This window comes from Chrysemys picta, chromosome 11, assembly GCF_011386835.1.
Source record: "Chrysemys picta bellii isolate R12L10 chromosome 11, ASM1138683v2, whole genome shotgun sequence".
In the NCBI taxonomy this organism is placed as follows: domain Eukaryota; kingdom Metazoa; phylum Chordata; order Testudines; family Emydidae; genus Chrysemys; species Chrysemys picta.
This window is the reverse complement of record NC_088801.1, coordinates 64,385,562-64,402,532: the sequence shown is the minus strand read 5'-3', so window position 1 is coordinate 64,402,532 and position 16,971 is coordinate 64,385,562. Positions and strand designations below refer to the sequence as shown.

General features: G+C 47.8%; 1 protein-coding gene across 50 annotated transcripts in view; it reads right to left on the bottom strand.

Moving 5' to 3' along the window:
• MAP2 (microtubule associated protein 2) overlaps nt 1-16,971 on the bottom strand; it is a 342,492-nt gene that overhangs the window by 87,897 nt on the left and 237,624 nt on the right. For all 50 annotated transcript variants that reach the window (XM_065561008.1, XM_065561032.1, XM_065561010.1 and 47 more), the window contains one exon: nt 16,383-16,664. In XM_065561008.1, the coding sequence (XP_065417080.1) occupies nt 16,383-16,644 (262 nt within the window). In that variant the 5' untranslated portion in view covers nt 16,645-16,664. The remainder of the gene's footprint in view (nt 1-16,382; nt 16,665-16,971) is intronic.

The following is a 16,971-nucleotide window of genomic DNA, read 5'->3' as shown; positions in this document are numbered from 1 at the left end:
TTATCCCTGACCCAGATTGATCCCTGACTATTTACAATGCCGTTTCCCAGCCCGCGGCTTAGTACAATCAACGCCCATCCCTAAATAAAAAAGGATCAGAGAAGATTAAAACCAATGTAAAGGGACCATGAGAAATAATTTATGATCCTGATTCAATAAAGAGGATCCTGTATGGCAAATGAAGGGGAAATGGGTTATCAGCCAATTTCTTTGATTTAAAACTATATGCCAAGGCAATAATAAAAGCAACATTGGGTCAAATTCTGAGTTTGTGTAATCTGACAGTCTGTAGCATATAAAGCTAGGGTTACCATATTTCAGCAAGCAAAAAAGAGGACGGGAGGAGCCCCGCCCCCGTTCTGCCTGGCCCCGCCCCATCCTGCCCTAGCCATGCCTCTGCCCCTCTCACTTCCCCCCCTCAGAACCCTCAACCCTCCCCCGGCTCCTTGTCCCCTGACTGCCCCCTCCTGGGACCCCTGCCCCTAACTGCCCCCCAGGACTCCACCCCCTACCTAAGCCTCCCTGCCTCTTGTCCCCTGACTGCCCCCTCCTAAGACCCCCCCTAAATGCCCCCCAGGACCGTACCCCCTACCTGTACCCTGACTGCCCCAACCCTTATCCACACCCCCACCCCCAGACAAACCCCTGGGACTCCCACGCCCCATCCGACCACTCTCCACCCCCTGGCAGCCCCCCCCCCGAACTCCCAACCCTCTCCCCAGCTCCTTGTCCTCTGACTGCCTCCTCCTGGGACCCCTGCTCCTAACTGCCCTCCAGAACCCACCCCCTACCTAAGCATCCCTGTTCCTTGACCCCTAACTGCCCCCTCCTAAGACCTCCTCCCTAAATGCCCCCCAGGACCCTACCCCCTACCTGTACCCTGACTGCCCAAAACCTTATCCACACCTCCACCCCCAGAAAGCCCCCCCCCGAACTCCCGACCCCCCCGTCTCTTGACTGCCCCCTCCAGAACCTCCCTGCCCCTTCTCCGACCCCCTGGCCCCCTTGTTGTTGGCCTTTCTTCGCCTAATGTCTCTGTGAACTTGCTCAGGAACTGCCTGAGTCGCTTGTCCCGGCACGCTGGGCAGCAGTGGGGGAGGAGCTCCAGACTGCCGGAGGCGATCTGCGAATGCAGGGAGGGAGGGAGGGAGGGAGTGAGTGATCTCTGCTGCAGGGGGGAGGAGGGGGAAGTGGAGGAGGGTCTCTCTCTGGCTGTCGGAGCCCCATGTAAGTGGCACCATCTGGCCGGCTGCCCTGTTAGCCGCACGTGCTCTGCATGCCGGGGGGAGGGGGGGGAAGAGTCCGGACATTTAAAATTCCCCCCGGACGCTATTTTTAGCTCAAAAAGCCGGACATGTCCGGGGGAATCCGGACGAATGGTAACCCTAATAAACCTCAGATAGCATGTAACTAGCTTCACACACAGTTGATTGATCCTGAAGAGGTCCGGGTCCAGTGTGGATAGGGGCATGTAGTGGGGCGGCTCCCCGCACTCCAGCGGAAAAAGGGTTCAAGTCAGCCCTGGGAGAAGGTTGTGGCTGAGAGCTGCTAAGCTGGGCTGATGGGGGAAGTGGCCACAGCTGGGCCACATCCCAATCAGGCCACAGCTGGCCTGTATAAAAAGGCTGTGAGGCAGAGGCCCAAAAGAAGTCTCTCTCCAGGCTAGGAGAGCAGGGCCTGTGGAAAGGGCACTAGGAGTGAAGCAGGGCTGGGAAGACCCAGAGGAGCATGCGAGCTCCAGGCTGGCAACTCCCCAGGCTGCAGGGCCTGGTCCAAGGCCCAAAGAGGTACTGGGAGGCAGAGGAAGGCAGCAGGTCTGAACCCCGTTGCCTATGATGAGTGGCTTTTACACTGCAGTCTGCCAGGGAGCAGGGGCTTGGTGATGACTGGCAGTAGCCCAAACTGAGGCAAGGTGGGAATTAGAGGGTTGGGGGTTTCCCAGAGAGGGAAGACCCATAGAGACTGGTGGGGATATTGCCAGGGGCAGCCCCCAGGTAAAGGGGAGCCGGGGTCTGGGAGGGACATGAGGACCAGCGGGAAACCGGCCTGCAAAGGGCGATCTGGAGCTGGAAAAAGAGCTAATTCCCAATGACCAGCAGGAGGTGTCGCAGGGGTGAGTCCCGCACCGTTACAGGGCAAGAAGGAGATTTGCATCTATTCCATAAGGGGAGGTGCAAGAAACACACTCCTGGGTGCCAAATCTAAGCAACTCTTCATGCCTCCCAGGCAGAACCATTTCCTCCACACAGCCAGGATTTGCACTAGCTTCCATCTCCATGGTGCCTAGGAGGGCTCTGTACGGTGGAGTTTATTGGGACCAGGATTTGGTTCATTGTGAGCAGTGGGAGATGTTGACCTAGAGGGACATTTTGAATGTTGACATTAGAGGGGAAAAGGAATGAAGAAGAGAGGAAGAGCTATGAAAGCCCCAGGATAGAAAGCTGGGAGTAAGAGGTTATAAGGGAGAAAGAGAGAGAAAACTGAGAGGAAAAGAAAAGAGTGAGGGGCTGACATGATAACCAACTAAAATATCAATGTATATTTAAATAAAAAGGGGGGATTGTACCAAGAGAATAGACAGATAAGAACAGTTTCTCCTGCCTGGTTTCTCCTAACATTACAGCTGACCAGCAGTTCGCATAGGCACCATTGCATTGGGCTCAGCACTGACATGATGCAATCATTGTTGGTGAACTGGCCCCGTCTCTAGCGAACAGTCTAACACACGCTTATGAAAACAGTTTCGATACGTCAGCTCTACCAGCATCTCTCCATGGTACAGGCAGCAGAAATTGCTGTTCTTTAGTAATGTTTCTGTTTAGAAGCGTGCACTGTATGGGAGCAGGAGCTTGAAGTTAGTTTTATCAACACTTTAGACAGCACTGTACTTGAAAACTGCACCAAAGTGATCATGTACTGGCATGAATTAGTTTCAAGGAATGAAATGTGACCCGTTTCCTCCCCCCACCCCACTAAAATATACACTGGCTCTGAGTGAAATTGATTTCTGTAAAGTATTGAATCTACTCAGTGGCAAGTGTAAATGACTTTCTGAAAGCAGTTATCAGGTTTTCTTTCTTAGAGATAATGATATCTCATGTTCACTTTCCATACCCTCTGTGTGGTTGCCTGCCCAGCAGATAGCTTTCAAGTTTTCAATAAGTGTGTTTCCAAAGATAGGAGGAGGTTCATTCACACAATCTGATCTACACAGTTGTGGCCTGGTGTCTTGATTTTGTGCACGTCAACAAACAATTCCTTGCACCTGACAGTTCTTTTGGCATATTCTATGCAACGCATGCCTGGAATAATAATAAATAAATCGAGACTTTGCATTTCTGCAGTGCCTGATCTGAATGTGTTTTACAAACACAGCTAACCTAGCCTCATAACAACTCTGAGAGGAAAATGCCCTTATTATCATTTTACAGCTGGGAAACCAAAGCACAGAGAGGCTTAAGTGACTTGCTCAAAGTCACACAGGGAGTCAATGGCCATGCTTACCCAATCTCTCTTCCTATCTACCCTGACTCCCCTAACCTTGAGAAGCAAACATCTAAAAAGATTCTCACTTCCTTTGTCAGACAGTCTGAATCTAGCTCAGAACCTTTGCAGAGAGGCTGTGCGGCTTGCAGCGGGTCCACTTCTGAATGCTAAATAAGCTCACAGACTACATACTTGCTCTCAGCGGAGCTTAAAAAGAAATCTCAGACAGTGCACTGAGATGTTGGCATGGCAACGTGGAAGAGAAAATCTGCACCCCCCGGCATTCTTAGATGCAACAGCAGCCTGTTTATGTGACTTGTTATTTTTTAAACGATTTGATGGCAGCCCTCTTTGCTTGGGAGATTAGGGAGCGTATCTTGCTTTGTATGAATAGGCATATATTTAATCTTTGCATGCCACGGTGTACCTGCATTTAACTAGACACATATCTGGGCTGGGGGGAGGGGGAGTACGTGCAGCTGGCTGTGCTGGAGAGAGGCTGGTCTAAGTCAGTGTCCTGCATTTGGGTTTGCGATTGTGGTTAGCAGTGAATTAATAGAGCATCAAAACCACAGACATTCGTTACCATAAAATGAAAATGAGAGAAAGTGATTTGAAATTAATATAGGTGGCTCGGTTAATGCCCTGCCCAGGGGTGGTGGTAAACATTGGCAGAGCTTCCCTGCACCAGGATCTTCAGGGACCACAAAGCTCATAACTGCCTGAGGCTGCTAGCAAAGGACACGGAAACTTTAAAATGAGGTAAGCAATATACACTAAACCCTCTTGGGGCACAGTCAGCCAGTGGAGTTACTCCAGGGATGAATTTGCCTGCTGCTTTGGAAGGAGTCATAAAGGAAAACCTGCAAAATGTCACCTACCTAGCTATTTTAACTCCCATTACAACAAGAACTGTCAGAACCACTGCAAAGCAAAGCTTTATGCTTGTTTAATTGACCATCAGACAAATCCTCTGGCCTCAGATCTGCACTTGGATGGGAGATTATACCCTAGCAAGGACCAAGATGATAATGAAGTTTAATGATAATCTAAAGACCCCTTGCCATCATCCCTCCCTGCTGAACTTTGTAATGCACGCCTGCGTTTTTGCCATGCTGCCAAGCAAACAGGTTTCGTTCTGCTTGAATGAGAGAAACAAAAGACACTGCCTTTGGTACAGTGGGAGTGAGGGTGCGTCATGACAGCTATCTTTCCTGCTTGAGCCAGCTGTGTCATTTGGAGCCACCGGCAGCCATCAATTTAGCAACGTCTGATGGAGAACTGACAAGTTGCTCCAGCCTCAGCTTCTCTCAGCGGCATGTTGCGAATGCTAAATAAGCTAAAATGGCCATAATAGGCTGAGAGGACATTTTGTTCACCACCAACTTATGCACATGGCCCCTGATTCAGGAAGGGCATTTAAACACCTGCTTAACTTTGACTCCAAAGGGACTTAACCACATAGTTAAAGCTGAGCACATGCTTACGTGCCCTTCTGGATTAGGGTTGCTTTCCTGAACCAGCGCCACGGCTGGTTTATATAATTAGTTTTTCTAATTTCTGGTATCCTTGTACCCTTTCCCCTTCCCCTCCTGTTGTGTATCTTGCCCTAACTTAGACTGCAAGTTCAGGGTGGGAGATGGTATTTTCCTAGGGTTACCATATCTCATAAATAAAAAAAGAGGACCCTCCACGGGCCATGGCCCCGCCCATTTCCCCACCGCTAGCCCCGCCCCAACTCCGCCGCTTCCCCCACCCTAACTCCGCCCCCTCCTCCCTCCCACTCCCAGCCAGGGGGAAAGGGCTGCCCCAGTGCTACCAGCATCACGGTTTCCCGGGCAGCCCCCAGACCCTGCGCCCCCAGCCGGCGCTTCCCCAGTGCAGCTGGTGCCCGGGAGGGGAAGCGCCCAGCCGGGGGCGCAGGGTCTGGAGGCTGCCCAGCAAACCGTGAAGCCGGTAGCGCTCGGGCTTTGGGCAGCCCCTATGCCTCCGGACCAAGTGCCCCCAGCCGGGCACTTCCCCTCCGGGGCTCCGGCGGCTCTGCGTAACTTACACTGTATAAGTTACACAGAGCAGAAGAGGAGCAGAGCCTCCGCAGCTGGAGGCTCTGCTCCTCTTAGGCTCTGTTTAAGAGCCGGGCTGCCCCAGCGCTACCGGCTTTGGGCAGCCCCCGTGCCTCCGGACCCTGCGCCGCCGGAGCCCGGGAGGGGAAGTGCCCGGCTGGGGGCGCAGGGTCCGGAGGCAAGGGGGCTGCCCGAAGCCGGTAGCTCTCGGGCAGCCCGGTTCTTAAACAGAGCCTCCAGCGGCTGGGGCTCTGTGTAACTGACACTGTGTCAGTTACACAGAGCCCCGGGGGCTGGAGGCTTTGCTCCTCTTTGGCTCTGTGTAACTGACACAGTGTCAGTTACACACAGCCCCGGCCGCTGGAGGCTCCAGCCCCCGCGGCTCTATTTAAGAGCCAGGCTGCCCGAGCGCTACCGGCTTCGGGCAGCCCCGTGCCTCCAGACCCTGCGCCCCCAGCCGGGCACTTCCCCTCCCGGGCTCCGGCGGCGCAGGGTCTCCAGGCACGGGGCTGCCCGAAGCCGGTAGCGTTCAGGCAGCCGGGCTCTTAAACAGAGCCGCCATTTTCCCGGACATGTTCCGCTTTTTGGCAATTCCCCCGGGACGGGGGTTTGACTGCCGAAAAGCCGGACATGTCCGGGAAAAAGAGGACGTATGGTAACCCTATATTTTCCTATGTGTTTTGTGGCACGTAGCACAAAGGGCATCTCTGACTAGGCCAACTGCACTAGGCCCTGGCTGCTGCGGTGATACAACTTAAAAATAATTATTATAAAATTCTCAGCCTTCTTTATGCAAGTGAATAATCAGCCAAGTGACTTGGCAGTATGCCCTGCACAGGAGATGCTGAGTAAGAGCATCGTCAGCTCTACTGCTCCTTGGTCATTTGAGCTCAGGTGACGAGCAGAGGGGTTTGAGGAGGGAGACAGGTAGCTATTCACAGTACAAATGCTCTTGGCACCACTAAGGAGCTCTGCTGTTTGGCCTCAGAGGATGAGCAAGACAGTTGCAAGAGACAGAGCTAGAGAGACCCCTCTTGTGGAGGGGCAGGGTGACCTGGCAAATGGAGCGCTGGGAGCCTGGAATCTATTTCTGGCACTGCCACTACTGCTGTGTGAGCTTGGGCAAGTCACTTCACCTCTCTGTGCTGCAATTTCCCCTCCCATCCTTTGTCGGTCTTGTCTACCTAGATTAAACTCTTCAGGGCAGGGACTGTCTGTTGCTATGTGTTTGTACAGCTCCTAGCACAATGAGCCCTGACCTTGATTAAAGCCTCAAGACACTACTGTAATATCAATCATACTACTTCTGATACTCTAGTAATGGCGGAAGCAGATTGGCCCATTGCACATAATGAGGAAAGAGTCTCAAAACTCCTACTAGACCAGCCACTAATGTGGGACAGAGGCAGTAACACTGGAAGGCAAAGTTCTGTCCAAGGAGGGAGGATGGGGATTATCATCAATAAACAAATCAGCCCACTGTAGTGACTATAGCCAGGGTCTGCCTCTTTGTTGAGTGTACTTTAACGAACAGGATATTCCTTCTTCACGCAAGAAGTGAAGGATGAAGCACAGAATCAAAAGCAGCAGCGATCTGTCAATTTCACATCCCACACAGTAGAAGCTGGCTATACCAGAATGATAAAAGCATCATTAGAAATTTTTAAAAGGCCATTTCAGTGAATACAGGTTTTAGGATACATCATGCATTAAGAGCATGGTTGGAATGATATCTTGTCAAAGATTTTTCAGCCACATGTCAGCCTTGCTATTCCAGTTGTTATATCAATGGGCTCTCCAATGCCATTACTAATGATGTTATCTGGGAACATCAACTGCAACAAGTTAGCCCTCTTGTTGCCATGACTACAGAGTTGTATTCAGCTCACATCTCCATCCTGAAAGAAGCTTAGCTATTTATTCCTGGTTCTCTTATTATGCTAACATTATAAGAAAGAACACATTACAACTAATTAAAATAATAAATGGGGCCAATTTATTTATTTATTTAACCAATACAACTCATTTGTTGTCTCTTCCAGCCAGATTCAACCTTGAGGTATGTGACTGTAACTTCCGTGGAGTTATTCTACGAAGGCTGGTGTAGGATAGGATTGTCAAAAGTGCCTGAATGATTAGAAGCATAGGCTGGAATTTTAAAAGGCATTTTATGGCATTAGATGATTGACAGGTGAATTTCAATGGGTGCCTAACTCCCTCAGGCATCTTTGGAAATCCCAGTCATAAAAGTATTTGTGCTCCTAAGTCACTTAGGAGCTTTTGAAAATCCTTCCCTTAGGCATTCATGGACAGACTTTTCAGAAGTGTCATTACCTACATTGGGGCCAGATTTTCCAAAGAGCTCAGCTTCCATTTAGGAACCTAAATTAGCAGGCATTCATCACACAGTGGCTCTCGCGGCTCTCAATAGGCGCTATTGGGTGCTGCGCTCTTTTGCAAATCTGGACATTTCATGTAGGTGCCTAGATGGGAGCTGAACCCCTTCTAAAAGTCTGGCTGAGGACTTTCGAAAATCTGCTTCACCGCTTTCCTATACATTGAAGCAGACGAAGAGTCAGCATCCAGGCAGCATGGCAACCTTGTCAGCTCAGAGAAGAGACATGATTTTAAAAACGGCACTCTGTAATGAAAAGGGGTGGCAAAGAGTTAAAATACAGCTCCCCAAATACTAAAAGAGACAGTGACTGATTTATGAAATTCCTCGGGGGGGGGGGAACCAAACACGGGTGAGGAATGAACATCTTACCAAACTTAACAAATGATCATGAAAGCCACAGAAAAAGACCGAGGCAAGGGCAAATGCATTTGCAGCAGTTATTAAACAAACAGAGCTAGGGGACAGCTATTTTAGAAGGTGGGAGAGAGAATTACCCTGGCCTCATTCCCAGTCTCCTCCAAATGAACCACTGAGGAGGGGCTATACAAGAGTCTTAACAGAGAATGGGGAAAAGTATTGCCCAAAGAATGCCCCAGAGAGCTTGCACTCGAAAGCTTCTGTCTATGCCTTCTCCAACAACATAATTTGATCATGTCTGATATATTCAGACAAGATGTCACAGAGAATGAGATTCATGTTACTTCTAACATGCAGTGCATGAATTTCAGATCTGTGAAATGCAATGTATGTTTGCTAGTGTCTATCAGCAAGCAAGATGCATGGTGTATAGTAATTACTATCACAATTTCCTGGGGAAAAGGAGAGAGACTGGCATGCTTAATTAAAGCTTCGTCCCTGTGGGACTTACCAATGAAACGATAAGAAATATTCTTTGAGCTTTTTAAAAATAATGAATGAAAGGGAGTAAACACACAAATCAGATTTATCTTTAGATCTCACTGATTTTCCTTCTTCCGAGCTGTTTCATTTGCTTCTCCTACCTCTTGTACTTTGTTCTAAATGTATTCCAACTGAAAATGCACAGTTGAAACAAAAGGCAGGGAGGTCTCCCCCCACATGCCAGATGTTATACAACTCCGGCTGGAGCCTGAAGACGCTGTTTTAATTCTATTAACACCATGTCAGCTTCAAAACTGCAAGGGCTGTGGTGCAGTGTGAATAGCTGAATGAAGAGGAGAAATGCTGCAGTAATGTTGGGATTGCCAAAATCATCAATTCCCACTGTCCAAGCTCCCCTGGAGGGCAGAAGGCTGATGCCAACAAAAGCCCCGTTTGCTTGCTTGCTGGTGCTGTGGAAGTATCATGATTAGTGTGTGTGCATGTCAGAGAGAGAGAGAGAGACTGGGTAGGAGAAAGGAAGATTAAATTAGGGAAGGGATCAGAGGGGAAAAAGTATGACTGTATCAAGGACAAATTGATTACCAGGCTGAGGCAATTTCAGTGCGAGGGAAGTTGGTATACAGATCCTACCGTGCTCATGAGGCTGCAGTTCAGCCCCCAGACTCTCCCAATTAGGCTTGACAAATGCAGCAGCTTTTGGAAGCAGGTTTGCAGAGGTGCCAGAGTCAAAGTGGGGAGAGGGTGCTCTGGCTCTCTTTGGGGCTGCTGGCCTGCTCCAGCTCCCATTAAAGTCAATGGAAGGTTTCCCCACTGGTTTTCAGTGGGAGTTGGGTCAGGCCCCAGCTGAGTACTAAGTGCTAGTGAACTTGAGCAAGTCTCTGAATCACCCCCTGTGCTGCAGAGTCAGCACAAGCAATTGCGCACAATTGTTCCACTTGACTGGGCTCAGACTCCACGTGGCAGTGCGGTCTCCCAGCATTGCCTGGAGGAAGATTACAGTGTCTATAAGGAGGGAGTGCAGGGGCCAGACACAGACATGAGAACCTACATTGTACGTTACTTAGTTTTATTGCGGTGATATTCTTTCTGACCCCAGGAGTACAGTATTACCAGGCAGACCGGTGGTTCAGTGTCCTCACAGTATGTCTACACAGCCCACGACAGCTGTAAAAGTGGCTGAGTATACAAGCTTTTGAGCATCTACACAGCTGGTTTTAGAGTGAAGCGTGAGCCCTGGGAGACTGAGTCCATTGATGGGCTGGGAGGTTCGCTGCTGCAGGCTGTGTAGATGTACCCATGCAGTGCTGCCCTGGGGGAGACCCAGCCTTGATTCCCGGCATGGAGTATTCGCTGCCACGGGCAGCGGGCCCTTAGAATGCTGAAATGGCTACAGGTGCCTTTCCTGGGGGTTGTGGATGAGACCAGCCCTGGCCAGACTCCTCAGCCAGGAGGCCTGACATCTATGAATTGTGAAGCCTAAGCAACCGAGGGCAGTGTGCAGGAAAACAGTAGTATGGATCGGGGGGCTTTGTCCGCGTGATACTGTATGGTGGTTAAAGTGGGCGTGAGCGTGCTCTCAATCACCGTCTCTCTCCTTGGGAAATGAGAGTCTCAAAGCCAACTTGCAGGTACACACTGCTTCTGTTCCTCAGATTTAGTAACTGTTCCACGACGGCCCTTCGGTTCAGGATCCCCAGCTGCTTCTCTGGAGAGAGTTAATGCCTGTTTACAGACTAATGGGTCAGGGAGGAGTTTTGTAAACATATTTCTTAAATGTCTCCATGCAGCAGTGATCACCGCTCTATAAAATGAACAGCCCAATCAGGAAGTACGTGAATTCAGAGGGTAACAGGACTTGCTTCTCCCCAGGTTTCTTTTCAGGCCATTCTCCCCTCACTGCCCTGAATTAGCTCCCCTGAGGCAGTGCTCATTGTTTCTAGCAGGGCAGATGTTATTTCATCACTGTCTTTTTACTGTCACTTCTTCCTTTTTGCATGTGTCTCTTCTGTTTCTCTACTGTTTTCTGCCTCTTCCTTGCCCACTCGCTCTGCCACCAAACTCTTTCTCTCTCCCTTTCTTTTATGCTCATCTCTCCATTCCCTTACCACAGGCCCTGTATCCCTCCCAATCCTTCGGTTCAGCCTCACTCTCCGCTCGACCCCCAAGTTCACTCCCTCCCGTTACCTCCCCAATTTCCCCTAATAGTTCTACATTCCCCTTCTCCTCCTGTGTCACCTACTGCCCATATTTTACCAACCCCTGGGCCCCACCAAAACACCATAAACCCCCCACCGCAGAGCCCAACCATCTATCATGTACTCCCTCCCATACACCTCTCCGGTGGATTTATATTCTCTGGAGAGGGAGGCTGGGCTAGTCACTTGTCTCACTGTTGGGCTATGGTCTCTGCTGTAATTTTTCAGCAGCCTGTCCTCTCCCCGAATATTAGGGGGTTGTGCAGATCAGTGAAGCACTCCATGTTTGTCAGTCTGTCAGGACCAGCATTCGGCACATTGGCAAACAGCCATTTGTTCTCTGACATGGGATAAGACAACAAAGTACCCCGGCCCAGGCCACTATCCTGTGGCTCTGATAATGTCATTCCGGGAACTCTCTCAAATTGTTAAAAAGTAATTCATCAGGTAACTACATGAGCAATCCAAACCCCCTACGTTATAGCCCTACTTTAGGTATATCATGAAGAAAGAGCTCAATTAACTGAGTCATTATACATAACGACACATTAAAACAGCTTATAAGGAAAAGATTTTACAATGTATCCAGCTATTTTTACCTCCAATTATATAAATTGGCCAGATTAGTCATCACATTACTGAATAAAAAAGAAATTCAATAACAAATACATTTTAAACATACTAAACAAGCCTGATCATTTAAAGTCCTTTGCAAGTTAAATATGTGTTGGATTTTGAATTAGTAACCTACTGAAGGTGGTGTGAGGCATCGATAGGATTCCAGAGCTATCCCTTCCAAATTCCTGACCAAGACTTTTCAGTGACCAAAGTGCTACTATCGCAGATTTTACAATGAGTCAAGTGCATGCTGGGAGAAGATACTCCAAGATTATTCAGGACTGTGCAGATACTGATTCAAAGCCCACTGAAGTCAGTCCACTCAACAGTGAAGTACATATTTATAAAGTTTATACAGTAATACTCCCTTTAGAACACATATTTCACATAACAACAGTTGGCTTCATGAGAGCTACAGTTCTGAACCTGTATTCCTGGAGCGCCCAATATATTTCCTGGAGCACCCAATATATCCATTGAAATTAATGGGGTGTGTGTGTGCACACACACACACTCACTAATTTATATGAGTATTTTGGGTGTTCCAGGAATATATATAAATCAGGGATCTCTGGATCTATTCTATTCTCAATAACTGATAATGAAAGAATACATTCATTTTATAGAAATAATTCATAAAATATCACTGCCAACACTTGCACTCTGTGCTGGCTACGAGTGGGGTAATTGGTGCTCTTGGAGTGCCAGAACATCTGACTTTCACAGTATCTCATCATCATGATCTCTCCTCTCAACAAGGCAGCTTGCCAACCAAGCCTGATTTCATTCTTTCTTTAGATTACAAATTTGGTTGATAAAGGTATCTGTACAGATGTAATATACGTAGAATTTTAAGGCTATGTCCACATTACAGCGGTAAGTCGACCTACGCTACGCAACTCCAGCTACATGAATAATGTAGCTGGAGTCGACACATCTTAGGTTGAGTTACTGCGGGGTCTACACTGTGGGGGGTCCCGTCGATTTACCTTACTCTTTTCGTCAGGGGTAGAGTACAGGGGTCGACTGGAGAGCTATATGCATCTGAAGAAGTGGGCTGTAGTCCACGAAAGCTTATGCTCTAATAAATTTGTTAGTCTCTAAGGTGCCACAAGTACTCCTGTTCTTTTTGCGGATACAGACTAACACGGCTGCTACTCTGAAACCTGTCTTTATATACAAGGAATCTGCTACGCTACTGCCCATCCTTACACTTTATACAACAAAACGACACCAAGAATGACTTTCTAAGGACTATTCCACAAGCTTAAAGCTGAGTGGGGGGGATCCTGCCCCACTCAGTCTTATGCCACTGACTTAAATGGGGGGCAAGATCAGGCCCCGAGTCTACCCCGCTGCAGTACCCTCACTGAAATTCCCCTCCATGGATTTTGTTTCCATTTACAAGGGGGACAAAGATCCTGCTCTGTACCTCAGCCATTACCAGTACGATACCAAGGGAGATTAATCAAAGCCACTGCAACAGGCTGACAGAGGGGATTCCAAAATTGAGGTCAGGCTCAGTGAATCTTAGGCAGATGCTGAAAGAGAGACACAACAGTAAATTTGAATGGCGCAACCCTAAGAATGTCACTTGCGGTGAGGTATTCTACATGCTTCAGTGATAACGATTATTTCCCCCTTCAGTTTCAGAGTTGGGTGAGGTGCCTTTGTCTGAGCTGACTACCGCTAATGCTGGCTTTCCTCTCAGCCCTTGAGTTTTACAGCATGAGCTCTGTGATGGGGGGTAGTGCAGGAGTGGAGGAGAGCCGTGGCAGAGGGAGGCCACACCATGCCAGGCAGTGTCACGGGTGTTTGGGGTCTACATCTCAATTTCTTACTGGCACCTGAGTTAATCAGAGGCAGGTGAGTCTAGTTAGGCTGAAAGCCTTAAAATGGAAATGAGCTCTTATCAGAAAGGATCAGGCAAGTGTCTAGTGACCAGAAGAGAGGCCCTGTTTGTACTTATGCTTCCATTCAGGTATTTTTTGTCCTGTACTTATAGACTACAGCATGAAGACAGCACAGCCAGGGTTTCTTCTGGTATGTGTTAGTGTGGTTGCCCCAGGGAAAAACACGATAAATAAATTTGAAGCCCCAGTTTGGTTTAATTATATTGCTTTACCTTGGCTCCCTGTGCACTTTCAACTGTAAGTTCTTAGAAGTGTGTTGTATTTTAGGTTATTATTAATTATTTGTATTAAAGTAGCACCTAGAAGGCCTGACTGAGCTCAGGGCTCCGTTGTGCTAGAAATTGTAGATACATGTAACAAGAGTCAGTCCCTGCCACAGAGAGCTTGCAAAGTAAATACCTAGATAGACAAAGCATGGGAGGGTAAATAGAGGTGCAGGGAAGTAAAGAGGCCCAGTCAACCTCACACAGATTAGTAGCAGAGCCAAGACTTGAACCCCGGTCTCCGACCCCCTAGTCTAATGCCCCCTACACTGCTTCAACTATAAATGCCTTATTGGCCAACCCCTTGCCTCTGAAAGCATTACTTAAAATAGAAGAGAAATTACGGAATTAGCAAGATGTTTGCTGCTGTGCACTGCCAGAGACTCATCCCATCTCATTCCCCATCTGGACACTGTACAAGTAGATTATAAGGCCTATCTTAGGTACTTATATGGCTCCCATCACTGTAGCGTTGTATTTATCCTCACAACCCTCCAGTGAGGTAGGGCAATGGTATTATCCCCATTGTACAGATGGGGAACTGAGGCCCAGAGAAATTAAATGACTTCCCCCAGGTCACACAGGGAGTCTATGGCAGAGCAGGGAACTGAACCCTGACCTCCCGAGAAAACATGACATATCAGGAAAGGCTGAAAGAATATGGCATGTTTAGCCTACAGAAGAGAAGACTGAGAGAGCCTTTGACAACAGCCTTCAAATAGGTATAGTGTTGTTATAAAGGGCTGATGATTAATTGTTCTCCATGTTCACCAAGGGTAGGACAACAAATAATCAGCTTAACTTGCAGCAATGGAGATTTAGGTTAGATCTTAGAAAAAACTATCCAACTATAAGGATGGTTAAGCACTGGAACAGGCTTCCAAGGGAGGTTGTGGAATCCCCATCACTGGAGGTTTTTAAGCACAGGTTCGACAAACACCTGTCAAGGATCATTGACCTGCCTCAGTGCAGGGAGCTGGAGTAGAGGACATTTTGAGGTCCCTTCCAGCCCCACATTTTTACAATTCTGTGTCCCAGGCTAGCTCTGTAACCACTGGACCATCCTTCCTCTAGTACTTGTTGTAAAGTGCCAAACATACAATATAATAATAAAATATAATGAGCGGAGAGTGTGGGTGATTAAAAAAGCATTATGTACAGGGACAGATTTTCACCTTACACACCCCTAGGCACAGCATCTTTAGTGCCCCCCGTGCCTACAGCTGACCTTTGTGTTGCACACAGTTTTAGAGAGGTCAGGCGCCCCTAGAATGCAGGCGCCCCTAGGAACGTGTCTACTGTGCCTAACTGGAAATCCGGCCCTGACTACATATGACTATTTGTCGCTAAGTATAGAAGAAAGTTAGATTACTGGGAAGGGAAAGGGATCCTTCTACCCAAAGGACAACCAAGAACATGTCTGCACTAGTGCTTGCACATCAGGTTTACTTTATCGCTGGGCTTTTGAGTTGTTGCTAACCACAAGGATAATCTTTCAACATTTAAATCTATATATTTTTAACAGACCTATCATTTCCAGCACAATCTCTTATGAAACTACATTAGGATCTGGAGATTAAAAACTGTCCAATTGCTGAGAAATTATGGGTGGCATAAAGTGCTGTCAACAGCCAGTAAATGGTACTAAAATGATCTTCTTAGCATGCATGGATGGATGCATTGAGGGCAGCAGTGCCTGTAAAAGAGAGAAACTCCCTTGCATTGTGCATTTAGGGCTTAAACTGTGAGTTTTGCAAAGGAAAGATTACTGTTTGCTTCTAAAATAAGATGCCCATCTTGCATATTTCATTAATTTTGATACAATCAGATTTTTTTTCATCAGGCTGAATCCTAAAGTCCTTATCCAATTTACACACCAATGACACTCCCGATGATTGCAAGGGGAGATATGCCTGTATAAAGTCAGAAAAAACACAGAGGGCCAGAATATGGCACCCTTACTAATGTGAGTAGTCCCTTTCTCCATGAGTAATCTCACTGATTTCAGTAAGATACTACTCAATGGAATGGTGGCAGAATCTGGCCCTGAGAAAAGACTTTAGGATTTCCCCTAGGAAAAGGGGAGCATTATCACACAGCAACTGATTGGTTTTTTTGCTTCATGATATCACAATAGGCCTGACTCTCATCTCCCCTACACCAGAATATCCACGGAGCTCCTTGGGGTTTACACCTGACTTTCACCAGTCAGAAACCAGGCCCAATGTCATATATTATGTAATGTTTATATTAGCGTATTGCCAGCTGTCCTGAATTAGGATCAGGGTCCTGCTATGGTGAGCATGGTACCTACACAGATGAAAAAAACATGGTCCCTGTCATGAAGGGTTTAGGCTACCCCATCAAAGCGCAAAGTTTTATGTTACAAGTCTCTTTTTTGCAGTGGAGCAATTAAAAGGATAGCAAAGGAAGTACTTATAAAAAGCAAACACCAGGGATTTGCCCTCTGAGAGCTCGCACTGCACACGTGGGAAAACGCAATGTGTTCCCCTTCAGACCAAAGTGACCTCAAAGCAAGATATTATAGGAGAAAGGGAGGGTGGGCCGAAGTCTGGTTTTGTCACCTGCTGTTTCTCTGTCTCCTGTGGATAGCTCTCCATTGATCCCATTCTCTTTGGTTCTAGAATATGTGCCCTGTTGCCCGCGTTCACCATATCCTGCTTCCTCATCCTCTCTGTATGGAAATCCATTGGCACTTCTGACCAGTCCGGCACCTGCACCAGCTTGCTCCTTAATTTCAGGGGAATGCGGGTGTGAAGAAGCCTCTGTTAGTTGACTTGAAGTCCAGTGCGGTGCCTTGGCTTCATCCTTCCTATCATCTGCCATTTTTCCTCTCTTTCTCTGTCCTGTAATTACATTAATAAGATAGATCAGCAGTGATCCGGGGATGGTTTCCCCGGCTCATTGTTTACAACCCTAGCATAGCACATACACATTTCTCAAGTACATTGTCAGGGAACCCCAAACCACTGCCAGGCAAGGGGTTTACAAGTAAATCAAAGTTCACTTTGCACATGACTGAGTTGCTTTAAAAAAGATTATTAAACTGTACGGGCCAGATTCAGATTGACCTCAATGGATTACGCTGGTTTCTGCCACTGAGTTCTTGATGGAAGATCTTTCATGAATCAGTTTTGGGTTCAGTGAGTTCAA